Source organism: Tachypleus tridentatus, chromosome 10 (assembly GCF_004210375.1).
Source record: "Tachypleus tridentatus isolate NWPU-2018 chromosome 10, ASM421037v1, whole genome shotgun sequence".
In the NCBI taxonomy this organism is placed as follows: domain Eukaryota; kingdom Metazoa; phylum Arthropoda; class Merostomata; order Xiphosura; family Limulidae; genus Tachypleus; species Tachypleus tridentatus.
The window spans coordinates 36,800,443-36,828,245 of record NC_134834.1 but is presented as its reverse complement, the minus strand read 5'-3'; the positions used below and the strand labels follow the sequence as shown (position 1 = coordinate 36,828,245).

The window sequence follows — 27,803 nt, the reverse complement described above, 5'->3', positions numbered from 1 at the left end:
CTTTATCACCTCAAATAATTTCAAATACAGTGGTACCTCAATTTTCGAACGACTCCCTTCTCGAACAATTCGGTTTTCGAACATATTGTTTGAGAACAAAATGTCTCGGTTGTTGAACATAAACTCGGTTCCCGAACCAAGCTGTCGTTGCCCGAACCCCCAAAATAACCCGACTGATGACCCGAATGACCCTTCGACCATTTTCGGCCCACGCCAAGCTTGCCCAAAACATTTTACCTGCACCTCTCACTCAATCCACACCCCTGCTAAAATCTGCTGTGAACGTTCTCGTTTTTCTTTTTGTTTTTGTTTTTTTCTAAATATTCTGATTAAATAAGCCACCATGGGGTCAAAGAAGAATAATGAGAGCAGCAAACCAAAAAAGAAAAGTTATTAGAGCCACAATAGAGGTGAGAAAAGATCTCATAGCGAAGTATGAGAGTGGTGTTCGCGTGTCTGACCTTGTTACACAGTTTGGTATGGCGAAGTCTACAGTTTGCACCATACTGAAAGATAAAGAGGTCATTAAAGGTTAGCTTATGTTGCAAAAGGAGTGACAGTGCTTACGAAACAAAGATCACAAACAACAGAAGAGGTAGAAAAACTGTTGTTGATTTGGGTAAACGAAAAACAATTAGCTGGTGATAGCATTTCTGAGACCATCATTTGTGAGAAAGCAAAGCAGTTGCATGCTGACCTCCTGTAAAACACCCCTGGAACGAGTGCTGATACAAGTGATGCCTTTAAGGCTAGTAGGGGTGGTTTCAAAAATTCAGGAAGAGAAGTAGCATACATAGTGTGGTGAGACATGGGGAGGGTGCCAGTTCTAACAAAGACACTGCTGATAAATTTGTTAGGGAATTTAAGGACTATGTAGAAACTGAGGGTTTTATTCCCCAACATGTGTTCAACTGTGATGAGACAGGCTTCTTTTGGAAGAAAATGCCAAAAAGGACCTACATCACCAAGGAGGAGAAGTCACTGCTAGGACACAAGCCAATGAAGGACAAGCTAACTCTATTGTTATGTAGTAATGCAAATGGGAACTAAAACTTAAGCCTTTGCTTGTGTACCATTCTGAGAACCCCAGGGCTTTTAAGAAAAATAATGTCTTGAAAAGTAAACTAAATGTCATGTGGAGGGCTAATAGTAAAGCATGGGTAACCAGGCAGATTTTTATGGAGTGGGTCCATGAAGTTTTTTCCCCCAAGTGTAAAAAATTACCTCACGGAAAAATAGTTGCCACTCAAGGCCCTTTTTGTGATGGACAATGCACCCGCTTACCCACCAGGCGTGGAGGACAGGTTGGTGGAGGAGTACAGTTTCATTACGGTGAAGCTCTTGCCCCCTAACACGACTCCTCTCATTCAGCCCATGGACCAGCAGGTCATATCAAACTTTAAGAAACTCTACACCAAAGCACTATTTCAAAGGTGCTTTGAAGTGACCTCTGACACAGAGTTAACGCTCAGAGAGTTCTGGAAAAAACACTTTAATATCCTCCATTGTTTGAGGATCATAGACAAAGCTTGGAGAGAAGTGTCTAAAGTGTCATTTTATTCTACTTTAAATGTTATAGTATCAAACCTTATCTACAAGTTAAAGAAATATGTCGAATAAAGAATAGAAGATGCATTATTGCCCAATGATAAAATAATAACGTTAAGTGCTGGCATCTGCTGAGTTCTATCAACTGTATAATTTTAGATAATGTGTTCAAAAAGAAATAAAAAAGAAGATAAAACTTACTGTGAGCAAATAAAAATCACAGTTACGTTTCAGGACAATAACAACATTTTAAATTATAAGTACAAATTTTTTTATGTGAAGTAGATTTTATGTAATAGATTCTTTTTATCTATTGGTCTATGTTTAATGACGTAATTCTCGGCGGCAACGATTTAAAATGTTAAATATTTATCTGAACGTGCATTCACTTCTTAGTACCAGTAAATTTAGTTGAGTAGGAGGTAGCGAAAACGTATGTTATTATAGAGTATTGTTGGTGATGTGGCTTTAATTCTATTCTTAGACAAACTATGTAGTAAACTGCTAACAAGTTAGAAGTAGTATAACTACTGAGCTAGTACCAAGTACTAGTGCGATACTTAATATTATTAGTGTTATATTATTATTTCTATAATTGAAATACATAATATTATTGCTGATATTAATATTATTAGTACCTTAACTAAGTCATTACTAAGTATTAACCGTATTAACGTTAGGCTGTTAGGTAAGCATTTTATATAATTTAAACTTTTAACGAGTGGAGAAAGCGGTAAAATGTAATTTCTATCTGTTTGTTATACTAAACTAGATTGGTGATATTTAAATTAAAACGTAAGACGTAGTTTGGATTTTATCTTAAAATTAATCATTAAATGAACAGCATAGTTCAAAATACTGTTAAGTCAGTAGACAGTGAGCAGATGCCTACAGGTTGGAAATTTATTGCCATTTTTAAAGGGGAGAGGAGAAGTGTTGTATTTAAAGTTACAGACCAATCAGTATATTTCTTTAGTGGGAAAAATTTTAGTTTCATAAAAGTTTTTCTAAAATCAACTAGTGAAATATATCATAAAAGAAAATGAACAAAGATACATTAAAGATCTCTTTCATTTTAATCTGTTAAATTTTTTAAATTGTTATTTGTTTCTGTAGATGATGGAAAGAGTGTTGGTTTAATGTGCCTAGATTTTCATAAAGATTTTGATAAGGTCCTACACAAAAGATTTGCTAAGAAAATTACTTCTGTGGGTGTTGGAGAAAGAGTTTTATTGTGGTAAATTGAGTTATAGAATAACTGGCATTTTAGGGAATTCCTTTACTTTAATAGAGAATTCTTAGTTTGTAGAGAGATAAATTAAACACGTATTTCCTACTATATTAATGTTAAAGTATTGCAGAATATTACTTTAATTTATTGGTTTAAGTGCTGAAAGCTGACAAAAAGTTAGAAAATCACTAGACCAACAAACTGTTATGAAAAGAAGTTAGCTGGTTAGGTTGTTTTCCATATTTCTCTTAATTTTTCTGTTTCTCAGAATGAACAACAAGGGAAATATGGAAAAATGCTTACAGGTATCTTACTTTTGTAACTACTACAGAATAACTTGGATATGTTGGGTAATTGAATTAATAGCAATCTATAGCAGCAGTACTTTAAGTTTGATTATTGTAAATGCAAAGCAATGCATTTCATTTTTCATAACATGGATCACATGTTTAAATAAGATACTCACTGGTGTGATCACCTAATAGAATCTAAGCATCATGGTGGGTAAGTCACTCTGGCCATCAAGACAGAACACTGCTAGTAGTAAACCTAACAGAATCCAAGAATGTGTTTATAGACATGCTGATAAGTCAAGATAATTATATGTATCACTAGTTAGGCCTCATTTGAAATACTCTTGTTATTCTTATTTAAAAAAGTAATGTCCAACTGGAAAGGGTTCAGAGGAGGGTAGCTAAAATGATTCAGGGATGGGTTAAGATCCCTTAACTTTCTTTTTCTCGAAAACAAGAGTTTTATAGAAGATTGCATTTAGAAGATTATACCGAAAACTGACAAGTTGAAAGTTTCCACTTTCTTTGTGCTGTATTCTGAAGTCAATAAGATGAGACACAAATTTAAAACTTGATAAAAGCAAGCTATACTCCAATTAAGATGGCCATATTTTTACTCTTTAGAAGCAGATTTGATAATCTCTGAGAAATAGAGGGTGCCTTTAAGTTTTTATTTATTTTCTAAAGGATATTTGTGCAAAGACAACATTGAAAAACCAAATAGTGCTTTGCTGTCAATGATGTTATCATAAAAACTGTTTTTGGAAATACTTTATTTTAATGGATAGTTTTCTAACTTGTATATTTTAAACTGAATTCTACTTGTGTTAATTTAAAGCTTTTTAAATATGTAACGTAATGTCTTAATGTTAATAATGATTGAAGAATGAAAGACTTGAGTAAAATGTGTGAAGTATGTAACATTTTAATAATGGCAAATATTAGTTATGTTATGAAATAATAAACCTTTGAAATTGCCATTTTTTATTTAGTTTCAGAGAGACATTTAATTTTTTTGTAATTGAATGTTTTACCAGTTTTTACTTCAGTACCTGACAGTCATGATTTTTTCTTTTGACTAAGAATGATGCCCCTCAATTATTACTATTAGTGACAAAATTTCATTCAGTGTCATTTACCTATCCATGTTTGTGTCTCTGTATTGAAAATTGGAGACAAGGATGTGACTTGCACTGTATATTAGTTATGAGGACAGAATTATTACACACTCCTACACAGACAGCAAGAGACGTATAGGCTGTTCTATCCACTGAATGAAAGTTTCTAACAAAAGAGTAAAACACAAAATAGCCCTTATTATTTTGTTAAACTCCTTTGAATTAATTTTATCATAACTGAATGCCAGTTACTTTGTGAGAAAAAGGTGTCTTAGATGACTACTATTTTGTTTAAATTAAACACAATACTTTAAGTATACTGGAAAAATTGTATTGAGATTAGAAGAATATTTATTTGCATGTTTGAAATTTGAATGTTTTCTGTACAATAATAATAATAAAAGTAATGAATTTGGTTTTATATCACTACAACAGTTTTGAACTCCTGTTGGCTCAGGATTATCTGTGAACATTGGTGGCCAGTCTTTACTTAGTAAATAACTAGTGTTATGAAAATGGAATTTGGCTTACTAAAGTAAGCTGTTTTTTAAAGTGTATTCATGACTGTTTTGCACATTGATTATCCAATTTTGGGTTGTGATGTTGGGTTGAGGAACACTGCACTACATCATGAAGGCATGAATTCTGAAGTTGAAGTGCTGTTGAAGGTCTGTAGTTTTAAATTGGTTGGTTAGAATGAGTCAGTAAAATACTTGTGTAATAAAATATAAAAATGTGTAAATCAAACATTGGATTGAATTTATGTAATTAGTTAAATATTGACCAGCAGAATACTTTTATAATCTATTAAAGTAACTGATGTGGTGCAGGAAATTCTAGGTGCAGAACTTGCAACGTGTATGTAAAGAAAGTTTAGTTTTATTCTTCTAATATGTTTTTACAAGTATGTAGTTATAAATATACCTAGATTTTACACTAAAATAAACCCTCTCCAATTTACCAAAAAATAAGGGTAGGAAAGGAATGAGTTTAGAAAGAATTGCTCCATTTAGTCCTTCAAAGTTGTCCTTTCACACCAATCCTTGAAAAAAAAACTATATTCACTCGGTTTTTCAGGATATTATCAATTCCCATCTTAAATGTTTGCAGTGTACTTGTTTCCACTACTGGTAATGGCAGCTCTTTCTATAAGCCAATTACCTATCAGCTAATTAACTAACTTGGCAGTAATTTAGGTTTAAAAGTCTGGCAGCCCTGCTGGACAACCAGGAATGACCAGAAACTGGTTTTTTACTTCAAATTCACTCATGATTGTAATGTGTTGAACAGTCAGAGTAAAGGATAAGAAGAAATTGGAGGTAAGTAGCTGAGAAGTACTTTAAAGTCTAGAACTGTTAATGAGGAGGTTTGACCTATCTGGCTTACAATTCCTCAAAGGTGTCGGGAGGGAAAATTGTCAGGAAGACAGCTTGTCGGTGAGAGAAGAACAGGGAGATGAGACATGCTCTATACTGTTAAATAAGAATATAGTAAGGTAGATAAGTTTTTAACTGAAACCTTGCCTTATTGTTCTAAGTCTTAAAGTTGCTTAATCTTTCTCATTTTCAGAATACAGTGCAAAGAACACAGTTTATATCCTTTCAATACCCTAAATAGAGTTGGGAAATTAATATTTACTGATCATTTAATAAATGTGACAATAAATCTAATTTCCATCAGTTGCTTATTTTCATAACTGTTGGTTTAATTAGCTTTTATTGATCAATATTTGGAATCAGCATACAGTAATTATTGGAAACATTAATTTCAGTTAATTTAAGTGACATTCATTTTTATAATTGCTGTTCATAGATAATTGAAATCCACCCAGATTTACTTACAAGATAATCTTGTATACTCAAGTAAAATCACCTTTTATCTTCTGTAAGGAAACATCTTATCCTTATAAGATGGCCATCCTTTCCCAAGCTCATTAAAATCCTTTATCCAACACCCCTACAATAGGTTAAGATTGTATGCATAGTTAAGATGTAAAATGGTTTTTAATAAAATTATTGGGTATCTTTTAAGGAACTGTTACATTTGTTTTTTACATAAATTGGTAAATATTAATGCCTTTCTTACATTTTAGGGTTGTGGTGAAAAGTACTTAGCCTCATTTACAAAAGTATACACAAGGAAAATAAGTTGCATCTAAATTGCAATTCTTCTTGTAGAATTGCAATGGCTAGTCTTGGTTTACCATTTCATGATAAGGAAAACACATCTACTTCAAACATTGGTTTTGGGAAAAGTGAAAGACTAAAGACATCCAAGCGTAAGTTTGTGGTGTATGTACAACTTTGTGTACTAAGATGTAGAAATTTGCATGAGTATCTGAAGTGGTGTCTGTTCTGGAATGTAATTTCTTTTTTAATTTTGGGAAAAGTTACTGTAAGCTTGAGCTAAATATTGACTTAATTATTACTAAATCAATAACTGTTTGTATAATGTATTTCTCATCTTGTGTATTGTCATTAATATTCACCAAAGTTATATAAGCAAAAACAGCATTCTGATAAAATATTTTGTTGTAAATTCTGTACCTATTGATAAACTTGTTCAACAGTTGAATGTTTTTTGGAACAAATCATTTTTAACTTTTTTACTAGTCTAATGGTAACTTTTACTGATTAATCAGTTTGTGTTGATAAAGAGATAGTCTTCCATAAAATCTGAAAAGTTTAGAGAATCTGAAAAGGTTGCCTGCTTTTGGTAGTTTTAATTGGAAATTCTGTATTGGAAGAAGCATAAGTTGTATAATTTTGTATGCAGGTTGTATAAAACAGTGTGCATCAATGATGAGATTACTGTATTATAAATTTGTTCACTAATTTTCAGTAGTGAATCCTTCTCGAAGTGTTAAAAAGGCTCATCAATCTGTGAATAGTCTTTCCCGGAGGGCTTTAGGGAACGTGAGCAATATCACTCCATCTGTGAAGGATGATTATCACTATGGGCAAAGGAAAGGTGGTAGTATTCAGATCAAAAAGCCAGCAACTGTGTTATCAGGCTCTGGTAAGAAAGTGCGGAAGGTACCAAAGCCAATAAGTGGGAAATTAGAGGTACAGTTATTAAAAACATTTAAAACGAAAGCTACATTTGTTATTTTAAGTGATGTGTAATCAAGTTGTCTGAAGTGCATTTTCAACAATGGTTTGTCATTTAGCAATGAAAGCATAATCTAATTATTAGTCTATGCAGTGAAAGTTTAAAATGAAATGTCTTGGCAGCAAAACTGGAAAAATATTGTCCCTTGATAAGCATTTTTAAAAATTAAGATTGGTTGAAAAGTATTTTAAAATATATTTTGGCAAATGTATTTTAGATCAGTTGGCAATTGCCTGAGCTTTCAAAAATGACAGGTTGGAAATTTGTTAAAATCTTCGAGGTACCTTGGCCCTTTAAGCATAGTGTTTAAATTATGCAATAAAAAGGTCTAATGTTAAATCATAAGTTTATTGATAGTACTAAGTATATTAAACTGGAGAAAAAATTGTATACAAGTTAGTGGTAACTTATTTCTATTGAATATAGGCTTTACATAAAGTATTCTTCCATCTGTAAGAAGTTCAATAGACTTAAGAAAATGGGCATTTAGATCTTTTTATCTTCAATTATAATTTTGTATTTTAAAATTCAGTTCTGATACATTAATATTTGGCATTTGTTTGCTTCATATTATTAACAGGATAGATAATGGATCCTGTATTTAAAAAGAAATGTTGTGGTAAAGATAACTTCACTGCAGACGGTTTGTTGGTCTTTACTACTGCTAGTATATTTAGGAAGAAATTAGGAAGAAATTCTAATAAGAGAAGTAATGAGAAATGTTTGTGCAGTGACAAGGATAAATGATTTTGCTCAATTTTTTGTTGATGAAAGATCTGACTGGTTTGAATTTTAGGATAAATTTAAAGGTTTGAAAAATATTTTAAACTAGAATATATTGTATTTGGAAATGGTAATTTATCTAAACGTAACACTTTTAAATGTATCTGGTAAGAAAATGAAAAATCTTTGTACTAATACAGGAAGTGCACAGAGTAAGTTGCCTGTAATAAAAGTTGTGGTATAATTAACATTATTTGTAATTAGTTAAGCTTTATGATTTAGATATTTTTCTGTGATCAGTTAGCAAGATGAGAAGATTTATTTTATTTAATCTGCAAATTAAGATGATACAAGTTTATCAAAGTTGTATTGTATTTAAAGTTTATGCCATTAAAAAGCTGCAAATTAATTAATATTTTTGTGTAATTCATAATTAGTATTGCTGTTATATTAAAATATTATCCAAATTTAAGGTATAGGTTTTAGTACTATTATTATTATTATTATTGACAGATTCAACATAAGATCAAGTTAAGACTAACAGGTATACTTGTGCAGATACAGGTTTTTAGAAATAAAAGCAGAAATTTTGTTATAAGATACTTCCATAAAATTTATATAGTTACTGTCTTCTTAATCTAAGGACTGAATTTTTAAATGTTGAGGAAAATTAGTTTCATTCTATTTCTATATATGAAAATCTACTCTGTAGACCTAAAAAGAATACTGTTAAAAATAAGCTGGTTCAAAATTCATAGAACTTGTATATTTGTATTTGTGGTTGGAAATGGATCCTGTAGTTGGTGATCTGAAGATAACTTAATAGATATGAAGTATTAAATTGTTCTGACAAAAAATAAAATCTGAAGCATTCTGGACAAAATATGAATACAATGTCAAGTCTTCATTGCAGTTTTAATAATTTTTTAATTTTCTTATAAATGAAACTTTTACTGATAGGGCGTATCACCTGCTGTGCTTTCCACACCTAATTCAGTACAAAATGAAGATTATGCTGAAATAGAGTATATGCCAGTATATCCAGAACCCGAAGGTATGTGTAAAGTTCTTTATTTATAAGATAGAGGATGTTAGCCAGAGCAGAGGTTGTCATCCTTTCAATTGCTCAGTTCAGTTTCCTGATTAGAATAGTGAAAAACTTTACCTAGAAATAGGTTTCAGTGAAGTGGAAAGTGGATTGCAGGGTGCAGGCTTTTAGTCCTAAAGGCTAGGCCATCATCTTGTACAATCTGCTCTGAAGACTGTCATATAGGGGTAGTTTGATTGGGATAGAACTTAAGTGATAACACTTAAGATATGGCAGATGTTAGAATGTTTGAAATGTTAGGATGATCACATTAATCTTTACCTTATTGAGAATAAATTGGCAAGTTTAAGAAAATGTAATTTTGTCATAAGAGTTGAGAAGGTTAGTTTGAGTCACTTTTTTTTTTTTTTTAAATAAGTCTAAATAGTAGGCAGGTGCCAAAAGACAAAGTTGACTAAAATTACTATTGTTGATGGAAGTAGTAAAAATTCTTTAACTATAGGCTTTATTAGTCTTACAACAGTGATGGGGAAAGACTTTGAAAATATGAAATAAGATGCTTTGTAAAATAATTTAACAAACTAATATTTTGTTGGAGAGTCAGCTTGATATTACTAGGGGAAAATCTTTTTACTGATCTTTTGAAATTTGAAGCAGCAACTGCTTATTCTAATGAGTAATAAAGTAGAAATTTTAATTATCTGGATTTTTAGAAAGCACTTGACTAGGTGTTGCATGAAAGGCTTTTCCAAAACAATTATCTGCAAGTATTAAGGATAACATGGCTTATTGAGAAGAAAAATGGCTGAATGAAAGAATGCAGAGGGAGCTCAGTCAAACTGGATTAATGAAACAAGTGATAACTTGGGGTGCAGTTTCAGGATATTTGCTATTTTTATTTCACATCAATGACATAAAAGTAATGGTTAAGTCACTTAAATTGGTTAATATAAAGCTCTCTTGGGTTGCTGGCCGTGGGGAATGTGCTCCTACCTTACAAAAAGATTCTGGTTATTTGGTGAATAAATGGCAAATGATTTTTAATTGTGATAAACGGAAGGCAATTCATGTGGGTTATAGTTTGAATTATAAGCATAGGTTTTGTGGCAATCTTAATAGTGAATAATCTTGATGTTCTGGTTGATCTGTCTTAAGCCATCTAAGGAGTGTCATTTTTTACTGGTTAAGCAAATAAGAACTTAAGTTGTATTTAAAGAAATTGAAGGTAAGTTTAAATTGGTTATACTTTTATATAGACCACTTGTTAGGTTTGGAATATTGTTTTCAGTCTTGGGCTCATTACCTGGGGAAATGCATTGAATTCTTAGAAAAGGCTCAAAGGAGGGTTGGGAAGGTTGTCAAATGAAATTAAGATCTGAAATTGTTTTATTTTGAAAAAAATGAAGTTAGATGGGATGTGATTGAGGTGCTTATGGTTATTAAGGTAATTGATAATGTTGATGCATCATTTTTCATACTAAAATGGCAAGAATAGTATAACTAATATATGCAAATAAATTTTACTGGGAAGGAGTTCTCTTCAGCTAAAACAGCTTTAATTTCCTAATAGGGTGTTTGATTTTAGGGAAGGTTTTGTCTTCAGGTGTTGTAAATGCAGTTAATTTAAGAGTTTTAAGGGAATGTTTGAATATTTGAATAATTAGGGCTGGGTTTGAGGTTTCATTTTTAAGTTTAATGGATGGAACAGGTATTTTAAGTTTGTGAATATTGGTAGTGATTTCTCATTAGAATTGGATGTTTTGGGGGAGTGTGTGCATGTGTGTAGATTGTTACATATTACATGTAAATATGTCAATTGATAATTTAATAATTTTTACAATACTTTTAAGTATGTAAAAGTTTGACATAGTATATTAAAAGTATTTAATTTGTGCCACTGAGATTAATCATACGTTATAAGAAAGACTTAAGATCTCATAATGCTCAGGCCAAACATGGTAGAGTAGCTGGCATGCCTCATAAACCTGAGGGTTCATGTTTGCACTAATTGTGATAGAACGTGCATTCGGACAAGTTTGCAGTGAGTGCTGTGGACTAGTTGCCTTGCTTTTTGTCTGTGAATTCAAAATTAAGGATAGATATGCAGAGATGGCTATTTTGTAACCTTTTAGCTAAATTTTAAACAAACTTGTACTATGATGCATTTGAATTAATTTTATCCTTTATTGTACTTAGCTTGGCTATCATGATTATGCATTATAAATGGACATTTAGCATCAAATCCATATTTTAGTAGATCAAAGGTGCAAAAGTCCATTGGAGTTGCACTGCAGGCTTGGCAGTATAGAAAGGAATGGGGTTATGATTCCAGTTTTTCTGGATATAAAAAAAATGGTAATTGACTTTGAGATATGGCTAAAAGTTTTCTTTAAACTCTATCATGTTAGCATTGCCAGAAGATATGTATATCTAGCTTAACTGTTTTTTGCATTAGAGGATTCTTTTGTAATTGTACCATTCTTTGTTAGGATGTTGGTCATCATCTTGATGTTGGGATGTGGGTTTGAAGTTGATTGCTATTTTGCTTTACTGTTTAAGTTTGTTTACTTTTATAAAAAAAAAAAAAAAAAAAGTATTGAAGGCATCTCTAAAGTATTATGTCCTTTGGCTCTATATAATTTAAATTTTGCTGTATTATTACTTCAGAAACTAAGGAATTCAGGAAAAACTTGCTTTTGAAATAAATACCTTTATGTCCTGAAGAGGTGATTGAAAAACTTTTCATAATAAATATTTTGGAAAAGTTTGAAAAAAAGCTTTTTCATACAGCTTTAAATGTTTGACTTCCTTCTATCTTTATTTTCTTAAACTGTTTTTTAAGGGATTTTTTATTTGTATGATTGATACTTGAAGCTGCCACTATCTGGTAACTCCATTACAAAATTGAGAAAAAAAAGTTGCTACCACTATCTGGTAATTCCATTACAAAATTGAGAAAAAAAAGTTGCTAATAAATGATGTATTTGTAAAACATGCAGTTGTCTTATTTTTTCTCATTTTGTAATTTACATTTATAAACTTGTACCTGCACATGCTGCGAAATGTTTTGAAAATATAAGTGAGGATAGCTTCTCACCTCCTAGAAGCTAAAAGCATGGTTTGTTTGAAGTAACTTATCTGCAGAGAATATATTTTAGCTTTGTTGTGTTAATTGGTCTAATGTTTGTCAGAAATACCCCCTTTTTTTTCTTTCATCCATTACAAAAGTAATCTCTCCACGAAACATTTTTTTTATATTTTCTAAACTATTTCAAACTTTAACGTTGCACGTTTGCACTAACAATTGTTGTGAAAAATATTGATTGGTTAGTAAAAAAACCCACTAGAAAACACAAATAATACTTAGTCTTATCAATGAATTTTAACAACTTTATTGAAAAATGTTTAAATACATGAAATATACCATTAATTTCTATTTCCATATTTTATTGAATTACAAAATACCTAAGCCTTGGTGAATTTTTTATGGCCATTTGTCAAGTTTTACACAGGCCATGAAAATCCTAGAAAGATGTGGAATATTTTAAATCTTTAGTCAAAGAAATCCTCAAAAGATCACTGATTTTTATTAGATCTTAGAAAAGTGTAATCACATTATTCTCCCATTCCCCATTTTCAATAAGTCGTTTATATTAGTTTCATATAAATAACACTAAAATATCTTAAATATTTGATTTTGGTTACAGTAAAGCAGTATTAGTCTCAGCCAAAGCACATTTTAAATAGACACAAGGCTTTATCATTTATAATAAAGTTGATATCAGAGACTAATTGATAAAGAATTTGTAAGCACTTTATTCAGTAGTGTGTAGTCATGTAGAATTTCTTTTGAAGTCTTTGCTTCCTGGTTTTTTCTTTCCAAATGTGTAGCTCAGGTGTTAATTATATTGTACTAGGGAAGTGCCAATTCAATCCATAGTGATTGAATATCTTTACATATGCTAATTAGCTACTTAAAAACATCCACAGAACTGTTGTAAGAGATGCAAAGTGTGCATGAAAACGTTACCTTTATTTTTGTCTTACTGCTGTTTGTGTTACCTTTTAGAATGTTTGGTATAACAGTAAATGTGGTCTATGAAAATGATAGTATGGTCCTTAAAAAAAATTTTTCATCTGTGTAAACCATTTAGCTATTTAAATAAGAGCAGTTTGGTTTAGAATGAAATGGTAATATCTAATCATTCTAATGCAAATGGCATGTTTCTGTTTCAGTTTATCGTGGTACAAATTATTTGGTGTTAAAAGTTTCTTTAGATTAAGTTAATACTAAAAAAACTTTCTTGGAAATATCCTCCAAAATAAGGGAGCACAGTTAAGCTTTGAGCACACCTGTAAGATAAACACAGTCTTCATTTATTTAGTCCTTTAAGTGGTCATTTTGAAAGTGTAAAAGAATAAATTTTAACATTCATTTTGTTTTACATTTGGTTTTTGTAATCATTAATTATTTAGATAAACAGTAGTGTAAACCTGTAGTAGTAGGAGTTAATATGTAATTGAAGATAAATTCTCTATCCATGGACATGGTTTAAATTTTTAGAATGAAATTATTTACATAAATTTCAGATAATTATGAAGATATTCTCCCACTAAATGAGCGGCTTACAATAAAAGAGTTAGAATGGTTGAAAGATTGGAAACCTAAATGTGCGTCTCGAGCTTGTTCTCCATCTCCTAGGCCTACACCTGTACCAGTGGAGCCTGTAGCACAGTGGCTTGCTATAGGTATGTACATAATTTCTTTTTACGAAATCTTTGTTTAGTATTATGAAACTTGGTATTCTAACTTTCAAAATCTGCTCCAAACTTTAATGTTTAAAACTTCCTGCTGCAAAGAAATCAGAATTTATTAAGTTTATTGATTTTTTATTAAACTGTTTAACACTTCTGTGAAGCATGTTTAAAAATCATTTACAAAGTGGAAATCCAACTTTATTTTGTACAGGCTTGTCAAAAAATATTTAAAGTAAATTTACCTATCCCTTTATTGTTAACATGATGCTATGCTACCACTGAAGCAGTATCATTGTGGAGAGCAATTTTCTGTTAGTGTCTCAGTTTTTCAAATGGTGCTTTAAACAACCTCAATATGGCCTGTATTTTCCATAGCTTTTGAGTAAATAGTATCTACTATATAATATTTATGCTCTACAAGATTGAATATTTAATAGTTAGACAGGTGTTTGGGATTTCCATTAATATATATATAAAATTGTTTTATATAAAGCTGGAGGAACTTAAGTTACAGATGTTTAAAAGTACTACCTCACTAGTATCATGACATAGACATTAAAATGTTTTTCAAACTGTATCTTAATGTTGTACAGCTGCTTGTAAATGAGCATCATAAAAAAAAAACAACCAAAAACTCAATTTGACTTTTAACCTCTTTTTAAAAATAGATAATTATTACCAGCTAGTTATTTTGGTGTGAAACTTAGTTATTGTAATGGTTTAAAAGTAATGTTTTGTTGCTGATAATTATGCAAGGACTGAAATTATAATCATCTTGCTGTTACAAACTTAATGTTACTGAAGTGACTACTTTGTAAATATTTTATTTTTGTCAATATTTAATATAGTAATTTCAGTTTTGGAAATTGTCTGTATGCTTATATAACATTCTTAGATTTATCTTGCTGAAAGTGTAAAATATATTGCATTGTTCTTAAATTATAACTGAAAATTAAATGTAGGCAAATGAGTTTTGGTTAAAATAAATGTTAGTAGCTTTTTACATAACTGTTTTAGTACCTGATGTTAGACTGGAATTATCAGATGATAGAAGTGAGCCATGCAGTATTTTGCCTATTCTGTATCCTGGTAATGAAATTTAATAAACTATTCTTTGTAATTTCTAAAATCACTATTGTATTTAATGGTGTAATTACATTTGTATAACATTTTTTAATACTTGACTAGTTTTAAGTTAAAACATAAATTCATGCTGAACAATATGTATAAATGGTCTTGTGAAACGCTTCTTTTATTCTATTAAAACTAAATCCATTTTAGTTGTAGTGCATGAATTATTATACTTGACATTTTAAAATACATTCACTTACATTTTAAGTCAAGGTTTTTAAAGTTAAGCTGATTTATCAAATTCTGTAAACATCAGAATTTCTTCACTGTTTTTCTGTGTAATTGAATAACTAAAAGTATCTTATTTTCTTTAATATTTGTCTTAAAATAGTTGAAGTATGTTTTGAATTTTTTGTCACATTTGTGAACATTAAATGCAGTTCCATGAATATATTTGTCAAACTTAAATGATAATTAAAGCAGTTATTAAATGTAGTGGTTTATTTATTTATTGACTTCATTGTTTAGATTCAACAATTCTGAAAATAAATCAAGTAAACATTCATGATACACAAGATAATTGTACTAAATTTCGTGTGTGTGGTTTACCCTGTTCTTTGGGTTTTATACATTTTTAATCATAACTGAGCATCTTATCACTATTTGATACCACATTTAAGAAAAGTTTAATGTGTTTTCTGTGTAAGAACAATCTGAATTATTTTTATTACCGTTAAAATTCCTTACTAGCTGCAGTAGAGATGCCATTTGTAAGTTATCAAGAAATATCAAGTGCTCTCCTTTAATTATACAAAATAGTACTTGCATTTTGTGTACTAAGTCTAGGCCCAAAGTATTGACCCAAATTAAGTGATTGTCTTTTCAAAATGGCATATATGCAAAATTTAAGTGTAGTAATACATATCAGCATTATTGGAGTTGTGTGCATATTTTTTAGTTTATCACCTGTTGCAACAAAAATAATACTCAAAATGTTTAGCCTTATGACTTTTGACTATAACATCCTAAAGACTAAATTTGTGAAATGCTGTGATATACTACTATCAGGGCTTTTCATTTGCAAGATGTTAAACTTCCATTTTATTGAAAGTTACTAAATTATAATGGCAGATTTTCAGGTTATATTCCCCTCACTCTTTTAAAGAGGAATTTCATATTCTTGATACCAGTGATATAACAAAAATTGGTAAGACTTTTTTAACTGTACTTTCACTCTGTGCACGTGTAAGATGAGTAGAAATGTTAGCTATAAGAATAGTATCAAAGGAACAGTTAAAAATTCATTAATTAAACAAATTGTACATAAATCTAGGAAATAATGCAACCAAAACTAAAGTGACTAATATTTTGATGCATGTTATTTTCTGCAATAAGTTAAATGGGGCCAGCATAGCCAGGCTTTTGGAATAAGTGACTTCTAATGTGAAGGTTGCAGGTTCAAATTCCCCTTCCCCTCTTAAAGCTGTGAAGGGAAGCATTACAATTTGATGGTCAAACCCACTATTTATTGGTAAGAGTAGCCCCAAGAGTTGGTGGTGGGTGATGATGACTAGTTGCCTTCTCTGTAGTCTTTGAATGTTGAATTAGGAAAGACTAGCACAAATAATCCTTGTGTAGCTTTGTGCAAAATTCAGAAGAAGCCAAATAAGGTACAATATTTGTAAATATCTTGTATCTCAAGTTGAGATCCTGGGTTAATATTGAGCTCTATCATAAATGATAGAAATGGTATATGAAATGCTGTCATTTTCATTCACAATTATGATTATGCTTTAATAGTGGAAGATGGCAATTTATTTCTTCACAGATGGTATCCTTTAAAGCCAATAGTGATGAGGAAACAAAATGCTCTTTATAATTTTTTTTGCTCGTTGATACACTGTAGATAAGTTTGTTAAAACCTTAAATTCCTATTTGCAGTATTATGCCACTGATCATTTCAACACATGACTAGAACCATTCTAAGGAAACATTTCTTGTATCAAAATGATTATTCTGAAGCATTCTAATTTATATTTTACATCAATAAAAAAAAAAAAATTATTTTCAAGTCAGTTTTCTTTCATTTACTTGACAGTAGGTGTTAGTAAATAAAATTAAATGTGTAGTAACTTTTGACATTAAACTTGGATAACTAGAATCTTGCTTATAATGGAATATTCAGAATTTGAATGGATATGTTTTGTGACTTTAACAAAGTAAATTGGAGAACAAAACTTGCAAACAGAAACCACACTATCAAATACTAAGTTCATAAAATAAATTTAATGGAAAGCAACTTAAAGTGAGGACTAATGTTATGTTTTTAACACATTTAAATTCAGTATATTTCCTTAAGTTTTGAGATTAATCTTAGATGTACCATTTATTCCTTAGGTTTAAACTAAAACTTTCAAAACAAAACATGAGATTTGAATATTTGATAAAATGCCAGATTTTACTTCATGATTCAAAAATCATGCACACACGCGCACTCCAATACATTTTTAAAAAGTGTTGTACTTGTCTTCTAATTAATGTTCTTGTGAATGGAATGGAAATTGCAAACTTAATGTTCATCTTGGTAATATGCAGAGATGCCAACCATTACAATTTGAGTGTAATAATTACGAATTTGGTGTATACATTACGACTATACGCTCATACAGACAAATATTACGACTTGTTGCAACTCCCAAATTATTATATATTATATAGGCCTATATAATAGTGATAAATTGTTACCCCAGGGCTTAATGGGTGAAAAGAAAATTTCTAGTGAGATGCAAATACATTTTGATAATAAATAAAAGACAGTCCAAATGGCTACTTGCAATAATCATGTTTGTATTTGATATAATAAAACAATTTATATCTCCAACATTTACCAATAGTTTGAGTGCAGTGCTTCTCCATACTGGGAACGTGGGGGAGTCCATAGTTATGTCATCAGTGCTTGTCAGCCAATCAGCACTTGCGTAGATGGTTATTTCTCATTTTCTAAGCGACTTAGAAACACCAATGCGATCGTTCACAAGATGGGGAAAAAAGGCTTCGTTCACCAAATTGTTTTGTTTCTGGCAAATCTAAAAGGGCTAAAACTGTGAATCAAAAATTTAGGAAAGAGTATAGTGCAAAATATCCAGTCATTGCATCAAAAGTCAGTAACAGTCATGCATTTTGTACACTTTGCCACATCAATTTTTTCTGTGGTGCATGACAGGATAAACGATTGTTCCAGACATACAAAATCAGCATCTCGCCAACAAAAGGCTGAGGCGAAGACAAAACGATGCAGATAATGACATTTATGAGTAAGAATTCAGAATATAAAACCATAAATACAGAAGTGACGTTCATGCAATTCGTCATTGCTCATAATTTACCCCTAACTGTAGCTGATCATGCAGGACATCTATTCAGAAAAATGTTCCCAGACTCTGATATAGCAAAAAAAATATGGCTGTGCTAGAACCAAAACTACAGCCATTGTACAAATGTTGGGTTGTGAAGATGACAAAATGATTTCAAGTATACTTACAATGTTTACAGTATAGCCACAGATGGGTCCACAGACATGGATGACTCAAAACTATATCCAGTGGTTATATGATATCTTGACCCTTTGCTTGGAAAAATTTTGTTCTCTTTTGACAATGGGGGAATGGAAAGAAGCTTCAACGGGAAAAAATATTTTCTAGCTTTTGGACTACGAACTGACAAAGAGGAAAGTTCCATGGGAAAACTGTCTTAGTTTTTCTTCAGACAATGCCTCGGTTATGTCTGGTGTAGGTAAAGGTGTGATGGGACACATCTCAAGACGACAGTCTAGCATTTACTTCATGGCCTGTGCCTATCACCTCATGAATATTGCTACCCAGAAAGCTTCCAGAGAACTGCCTTGCCAAGTTTGATATATTGATATATATCTACTATTTTCTGGACAAAAGTGCTAGCAAAAACATTTTAGTTTCAAGGATTGTATGACAAAGAAACTAAAAAAATTATACAACTTAACACAAGATGGTTATCACTTGGTGTGCCTCAAGAGAATATTGGACATGTGGAAGCCATTGAAGAAGTTTTTTCACTGTGAAAAGGAAAAACTAGATCCAAGAGGATCTAAATGTGCAGCTCAGTCAGGCAGCAAGACTTTAACAGTTAGGCTATTCTCTCAGCCACACAAGGACAGTCAAGACACCCTCCCAGCCACATAGGGATGCAAGACAAGTCTCCAAAAGCAGACAAAAACATTTGATATAACTCTCTATGTTTAGGCAGTCTGACCTTGAACTGAAGAAGAGACAATTAATGAAAGAGAAGAAAATGAAAGCTAGCAAGGAAGTAACCAAGAAAAGTTATGTGCATAGCAAGTTAAATAAGTTAAGTATTGTTGGACAACAAAATGAACTTGTTTTATCTTTTTCTTCAGTGTGCAGTTCCTCTATTTGAACAAGCCAATTTGATATTGCAAAGAGAAGAACCTTGCATACACATTATACATAGAGCTCTGATTATGCAAATTAAAAATATACTTGTCAGATACATCAAGCCAGAATATCTTGAAGACAGCATCACTGAACTTGACTACAATAATGAACCCTTACACAAATCTGATGAGGCAGTTTCTATTGGAAATGCTGCCACGGAATACATTGTTAAATATGAAAAGGAGCTGGACCTGATCAGCTTCTACACCAGTGTCAAGAAATATTTTATTGCAGCTACAAATTACATGATGAAACATTTCCCTCTAAATGATGAACTTCTTATTCATGCAGAGATTGCTGATCCAAAACTGAAAGTCAGCAAAGATTTCTTTTCTCTACACTTCACAGATGGGTATCCTGTCCTTGTCAATACACAAGAGCATGACACTATTGACAAGTTGGAAGAGCAATATTTAAACTATCAAATTGATACTTTCTCAAACTGTCCTTCAGTTGAATGTTGACAAGTTTTGGGTTCGGTTGTCTACGGTTAAGGATGGAAATGGAAACCAGAAGTATGACATTCTGTGTAGGGTTACGCTTGGAATTCTTGCAATCTTCCATTCTAAGGTTGACAGTGAAAGGATATTTAGTTTAGTGACTAAAATTAAAAGCAAGTTCAGACCAACCTCGAGTCCCTCAGTTTTGAGCAGTATTATAACACACAAGATGTGTATGCAGTCAAATGGACAATGTTGTTATAACTCCCAACAATCCAGAGATATTCTCATGAAAGCAAAGGCTGCAACAGCTGCAAAACTATTACAATAAGTGTCATAAACATGATATAAACTGGTCCTTACACAAAGGCTTTTTCTGCTTACTGTTTGTGCATGTTCAATGTTGTTTTACCAGTATGTTTGTTACTCTGAACTAAATAAGACATAATTTCAAAAGAATTTTTTTTAAATTTAAGTACACAAAGCACAGTCATAAATGAGCAATCTATAGCAGTAATAAATAATAGTTATAATAATAATAATAATAATAATAAACAGCTTAGAGACATTGGTCAGGCCTAGTAGCTGCAAACGATAAAGGGCTCTGTCTACAATCATTATGCTCAATCATTTGAAATAGTTGGCATCTCTGAATATGTACTTCAGTGGCCTTTGCATAGGGTTTATACATATTTGGCCATGTTATTGTTTCCATGTGTCGGTGTCAAGAAGGCCCAGTAGTTAGCATGCTGAAATTCCATGGTTTGTGCCTTGTTAAAAAATTAAAATCATTCTTAGCACTCATGGTCTTAGGTGCATTAGAGAGTGATAGTCAAATCTTGCCATTCTGTCTGACAAGAGTGGCCTAAGAGGTAATGGTGGGTGGTGCTTATTAGCTGTTTTCCATCAAAACTGCCACCTCAAAATTATGTATGGTTATTGCAAATAGCTCTTACAGCTTTTTGCAAAACTCGAATGTACTCTTGACTGAGTTTCTACCCAAGTGGAGTGTTTAATGAAAATGATCATGGCATAGGCAATATAGGATTGTAGTGATATTGTTAAGGTAATGTATGGTAAACAAAATCCTTCTGGCTCTTGTCTAGAGAAGATGCAACCTTTTGTGATGTAAAGAAATGTTATCTTCTGTCTGCTCCAATAGCTAAATTGTTTTAATGTTACACTGAGACTACTTAGTAAAACACCATTACCATAATTTTTTCTGTTTGTGATAAAGATTTTGTTTTTGTAATATGTTGTGTTTAGCTGTGTAAAATATTTAATATGTTAATGATAGTAAAATCTTTTTCATATCTCTCTAAATTCCATTTTAGCCATCTTATATTTTTTACATGTTTGAGTTTTCATTTTGTTCATCTATGTTCTTTTGTCAACAAATTTTCTTGTTCTAATGAGTTTGAATAGCTCAGTGTTCAATACTGTAGAACGTAGAAAAGAAGCAACTTGGTAACTGGGACATTATGTTCAAGTCATGCAAGACATTCAACCCTGTAGAAAACCAAGTGATCTGCAGGACAGACCTTTTACTTGTCTGTTGCTTAGTGACATATAAAGTGCATTGGTCCCATGATACTTCTAAGCTGAAGCTCTGTAACATTCTTCAGCTTCTTGAGAACTGATTACTCCAGAGGTGAATAAGACCATTATATTGTAAAAACATTTGATGAAGGTAGATAAGGCCGTTGTATTTGTAAGGACATTTGACAAAGGTGGGTGATAAGACCACTGTGTTGTGAAGAACTTTGGCAAAGAAGTGTATGGTAAGGCTGCTTATTTATGACTATGTTTAATAGAAGTGGATGGTAAGATTACTCTATTTTGAAAATGTTTTATAGAAAGGGATTATAAAGCCATTGTTTTGTAAAGATAATTGACAGAGGTAATTGCAAAGGCCACTATGTTATGATGTTTGCAGTTTTAGAATAACTGTTTTATAAAGAATTTGTACAGATGTTTACTCTTAATAAAATGAGATCATGATTACTGGTTTATTGAAAATTACAGAAACTTTGATGTACCTACTTTATAATATTAAGAAAAATAGGTTGATTTATGCCATTGCATTAAAGATGTTAAACATGTTATGTTGAAATCATTTTGGAGTTTCATTACATCATCATATCCAGTTATATTTGTATTATGGTGATTGAGTATCTTGATGATAGTCCTGCAACATAGTTTCCATTGCAAAAGACAGGTTGAAAAATTGTCATTTAGATCACATCCATACTCCTGTCAGCAGTCTTCTACTATGACAATAGTAAGTTTATGGACTTGTAATACTAAAATCTGAGGTTTGATTCCCCACCACAGATAGCCCAATGTGGCTTTGCTCTAAAACAAACATCTGTAATACACTTAGTTTACAAGAATGATAGTTTTCAAGTAACCATTATGACAGTTATTGCATAGAAATATTTAGGTTACATATTTGGTGACTTGACCAAATACCATGAATATCCATTTTGTACTCCAGTTGCTTGAGGTGTATAATGGTTGAAATGGTGTCATAGAAGTACCTTTTTTGAGTTCTGTGCCACTTTTTCAGACAGATGATTATATTATATAATCTAGCCTGTGACTAGAATTTGGAGTGTGATGTGTTGCAGGTCTCTTTCTAGAAGGGCCTGAGGCTCCAAATTAATCCATTTTTCAGTGCCTTTAAATATAAGATATCCCATCATAATTTCTACATCCCCAACCTGAACAAATCTTTAATACAAGTGTATGATATCTTGCATTGGAAGGGTCCATTACATATTCTTCCCAAAAGTTGTTAGTTTTGGGTTGCAGTATACTATTTATGAAGCACAAAACCTCACAATTTAGTTCTGATGCATTATTTTCCATCACAACTTTATATTGGCTATTGCTGTCATGATTTGTTAGATTTTGTATTCAAAATCATTTAAGTATTATATACTCAATTTGTTTTTTTCTGAACTTTGTAGCTATCATGCTGGCTTTGTCTTTTATTTCTAAACAAGAAGGATTTTACATACAAATTTTGATCTTAACTACATTTATTTGTGCTATTATGCTTGATTTTTACCGATATAATTTGATTATATTTTAGTTCTGTTTATCAACTTGCTGTTGTAAAGAAACTAAGTTATGGAATTTTAAGATCTAGAAACATTGAGTACTGATTGCCAAATTGTTCATTGAATTTCAGTAACTTTTATAATGAACCATTTTGCATTTCTTCTCACTGTACATTTGGTACAGAGCCCTATTTTAGTAAACAGGCAGTAATGGAAAAGAAACAACTTAAGTGAAACTCTTATCACTGACCATTATGATTTTGATAGTAATGCAATACACAACACAATGTGAATGAATTGTCCCTTAGGAGTGGTATATTCAAATCAAACTAATTTTTTTTTAGAGCAGTAGGATAGTTTAGCTAAGAAACTCAATATGACACAAGTTAAGAGAAGTTGTAAACTTTACTGAATAATTGAGTTTGGAATGAAATGAGAAAACTGAATATAATGTAGTGGACAATTACACATTATTATTTATACTTAATTTTACATCAACAGGGCTGGTCCACTGGATGTGACCCCATATCTGTGAAGATATTGTAATAATGTTTAATATAATTTTGAGTTCACATCATTTGTCAAGAAATTTAGCAAACCATTTAAAATTACAAATCTTTTGCACACAAATTTTCTAATAACGCTAAAAACTTGTCTGTAAACTTGAGGCTTTTACCAAGTGAATCAATGTGCAAGGTGATTTTCTTGTTGATAGAAATATTTCTTTTCATATAGTTTCCTATTACATTTGTATAATCTCTGAAATCCTTGAAATGAATAAAAAAAATTGTTAAAACTGTATTTTATTCGTTATTTTCTTTTTCCCGGTAAAATGAACAATCCCTTTTTAACTTGGCTGCATCATTTTGCTAGATTGTCCATCTTCCTTTTTTCTCCGTTTCAACTGTTAACAGTTCTAGGTCTGTTTTAGTTTAATAATTTTATTGTCTGTATGTTGGAATATTTATTTCTGTCGAAAGTAATAAATCATAAAGGAAGGTGGTTAGCTATTTGTCAGGAGCAGACATTTTCCTTGTGTGAATTTACATTTGGAAATGTAACTAGCTCCAATCCCTTATTTTCACTAGGTTAGGTTTTCAAATAAAAATTTTATGTACATATCAAGTATACATCTTGCAGCACAAAAAAAATATACTGGGCACTATAACAGGATTTCCTTAAAGTAATATAGTTTATTTAACTGGTTTTCTAACTGCTACATACAGGACTAAAAATTGTTTCCTTGAACTGAACAATAGTGACTATAGACAACCTGGCTACTTATTCTTATGGAAAAGAAAGAACGAAAATAAGGATTTGTAAAGCAAAAAATTGTTTGCTGTAAATGTGTTTATCAAATAAGGATACATGGCTTTGGTAATTACCTTTCAGAACTATTACAAGATGAAAGGAACTGCTTTGGTAAGTTTGACAATTTTATCTCGGGAAGTTAAAGGTAGGAAGTGAAAATGTTATATTCTTATGTGTTATTGTTTAGTTTTTGTTTCTATTTGGTTGGATACTAAAGAGTTCTTGTGAGACAGGCAAGTGAAAATTGAGAATTTATGTAAATATATTCCCTTTATAATTAAGAAATTAAGTTATATGCCATAAAATTTGAATTTGTCAGGTATATTAAGCCCAGACTCTTTACAGTAGGTGTCTGTGACTTGGTGATGCATTTTAACTATTAACATTACAGTTTACTTGTTTTAATAGTAATAAATTAAAAACAAATTAAACATAGATACAAATGATCAGTATTCTGTTGATTACCGCATTTGTATTCAGAGCTTTAAATAATTCTTTTTCACCAAAGTCCATATAGTCTCATTTAGTTACTTCAGAAAATAACTACGATAAATTATTTTTTATTGCAATGTGGTCTATGATAAGTTCACTTTTAAAATCACACATATATACTCTTGATCACTAAATGCATGGTCATAATGATAGTTCGATGTGTATTTATACCCCAACAAAGATTAAAACATTCCATGCAGTACCAGATATTCTGATACAATAATATTGACTTCCATGTACATCCTTGCGTAAAATGCAGCATTACAACTATATCTACCATAGGCAGACTAGATTTTGTTTAAAGGGTAATGAAGAACAAAGAAATTAAAACTTTTCTTGATCACATGCTATGTGAAAACTTCAAATTCACAAGATAACTAGTTAATTTAAACATTCTGTATTAAATAAACATGTATGAAATACAAGGTATTCTTATGTAGCATGATTTTCTTTCCTCTTTTTTTTTATATTTTGTCCTTAAGCAAATGATTACTTACTGAGTCTGTTATTGCTCAGGATATTAATGGTGGCATTGTTAACGTCCCTCCTTATAATATTTATTTAACATCAGAACTAGTTTTGGGACCAGATGTGGTTTGAGTAAGACCTTTTTCTGGCAATTAAGAGTGTTTAACTGCTGTTAGAAAAGTTGTTAATGAACCCAAAATGGTCAGCAAGTCGACCATTGTTTCATCTAAAGATGATGTTGAGGAGAATCCAGATACATTTCTTTTGAGTTCAACCTAAGAAGTTAAGTAAAAAACAATTGATAGACATATATTCAGAGTACGATATTACAAATTTGTCTTGGATATCTTTTGTGTCCTATGGGGATCTTGTGAATAATAATCATACTGGCAATTCTTCATTTAGTGATCATGATGGATGTGAGCGACCTGGTTCATTTGATGCACATTCTGTTTGCTAGAAGTAAACTGATTGCTGAGCAAGAAAGGGATCTGCAGATATCATCTCTATTTAAATAAGCACTCAAATAATTATCTTGACAGTTCCATATGATTAGTTTTATTTTTCAAAAATGGCATGCTGATGAGCAAATGGAGACCACCAAATGTGCCAGGTTCAGAGGTCTTGGCTGTAGTTTATCAAATTGTTTTAAAATCATGTTATTCTTAAATACTGAAAGTTGCCCATGAACTTTCCATGGAATGTCATTTAGGTGTCAACAAGACGTGACAAACTTATGAGGCACTTCTTTTCGCCATAAATTAGGCAAGTTGTTCCTCAGTTTTGTAAAACTTGTCATACACGGCAATTGGCCAGAAAACTCGACTAGGAAATTCCTGTTACTTCTTTGAAACCTCTTCCAGCTTTCGGATAATACATAAGTCGTGTCATTATTGATTGTGTTGAGACAAAATATCTGTGTTTAAGCACTTTGACGTACATTGTAATTTTACGATCATATGGTTATTTGTATTGAGCGTGTTATATACTCTTATGATTTTTGTAGTTGTATTGCTTTTGATAATGTATTGTTATCAATATAAATATTTTGGTTAAAAATCGTCTCACGCCCATTTTTAATTCTCTAATGAGTGAGATGTAACGGATTTAATATTATTTATTTTAATATCTATTTTTGTTTTACTTTAATATATTATAAATGCATGTAACTTGTGTTGTTAAATCTGTGCTGTGAAAGTCTCGCCTGTTTTCTACATTTGTAGCAGATTCTTTAGCGTAACAGTGTACAATTATGTAAATGAGTCATTGCCGATATTATAGTCATCTGAATTTTAGAGAATCTCACCTGATGAGTATAAAAGGTAGCCATCGCAAAACGCGAAGAGACAGTTTAATAATATTGGTTCGCTACAGTCGGTATATTATAAACCTTGGAAGCTATAATTGTAATAAACGCTTATTAATTAGAAAACTACAGATATTTGACCAGGAACGTTTATAAGTTTCGAACATTACATACCGTTTAACGTCAGTGAACCAACCTTGGGACGCTAGTATTTCTACGAGGACATTGGATATTTTTGTCGGAGAAAAGTCAGTTTATAAATGAAGTGTTTGTTTGTTTTGAATTTCGTGCAAAGCTACTCGAGGGCTACACGAAAGCTATCTGCACTAGCCGTCCCTAATTTATTAGTGTAAGACTAGAGGGAAGGCAGCTAATCATCACCACCCACCGTCAACTCTTGGGCTACTCTTTTACCGACGAATAGTGGAATTGACCGTAACGTTATAACGTCCCCACGGCTGAAAGGGCGAGCATGTTTGGTGCGACCGGGATTCGAGAACCCCCGACCCTCAGATTACGAGTCGAACGCCTTAACCCACTTGGCCATGCCGGGCCACCTAAATGAAGTGAGGCTAGCCATTAAACGAAGTGTAATGATATCAACATGAAATCACTCCTCGATAAAAGATTCAGTGTTGTTTGTAATTAAGCACAATGCTACACAAAGGGCTATCTGTGCTCTGCCACCAAGGGTATCAAAAACAAGTTTTTAGCAATTTAAGTCTGTAGACATACTGCTCTGTCACCGAGGAGCTAGTATTTTTTGTAAAACTATTGTATATAAACCGTTATTTGTAATAAGCGTTATTATAAGTTCGATAGCTCTTTGTATATTAAAATATATTTGTGGTAAGAAAGAAAATTGTGTCAATCTTGTTGGCAAATATCATAAATATTTATAACATATCGACATATAATTTCTAAATTTGAATTGCAAATTAACATGGTTTCAGGCTATTTGAAATCGTAATACGTAACATAATAAATCGGAAACTCGTCCGAGGTAAATTGTAATACGTAACGTTATATGATGCAAATGTGTATGTTACCATCTGTTGAGACCTTTTTTAATCTATAGTTCATACTCCTTAGGCTGTATCTCTGGCAGAGCCATTTCAAATATCGCTGTAAGCTTTTATACTATTGTAATTAACTGAAGTTATCACCTCATACTTTGTAGCTACATAAACAGCTTTAATTAGGACAGGATATCTTTCATGCTCAATTTGTATACTAGCAAGCCATTTCCTAAACATTTTTAATCATCAGTTTACTCCATTTTGAAGTACTATATATATATAATACACTATACGTAAGATTGAGTATATTA

The 27,803-nt window shown here is 31.5% G+C and overlaps 2 protein-coding genes across 16 annotated transcripts in view; both read left to right on the top strand.

Moving 5' to 3' along the window:
• The window catches only part of LOC143229062 (protein slit-like), a 561,294-nt gene that overhangs the window by 322,583 nt on the left and 210,908 nt on the right, over positions 1–27,803 (top strand). The window lies entirely within an intron of this gene.
• On the top strand, positions 1,870–23,432 carry LOC143229065 (uncharacterized). 8 transcript variants are annotated; one of them, XM_076460820.1, is made up of 7 exons: positions 1,870–1,981; positions 6,283–6,468; positions 7,032–7,255; positions 8,985–9,078; positions 13,663–13,821; positions 14,848–14,919; positions 23,398–23,432. In XM_076460820.1, exons 2-7 carry the CDS (start codon positions 6,375–6,377, stop codon positions 23,415–23,417), a joined length of 663 nt encoding a protein of 220 aa, XP_076316935.1. In that variant the 5' UTR covers positions 1,870–1,981; positions 6,283–6,374; the 3' UTR covers positions 23,418–23,432. The 8 variants fall into 8 exon arrangements, with proteins under 8 accessions (XP_076316935.1, XP_076316933.1, XP_076316932.1 ...); XM_076460818.1 differs by having other exon boundaries at positions 14,827–14,919; XM_076460817.1 differs by lacking the exon at positions 23,398–23,432 and adding an exon at positions 21,277–23,370 and having other exon boundaries at positions 7,035–7,255; positions 14,827–14,919.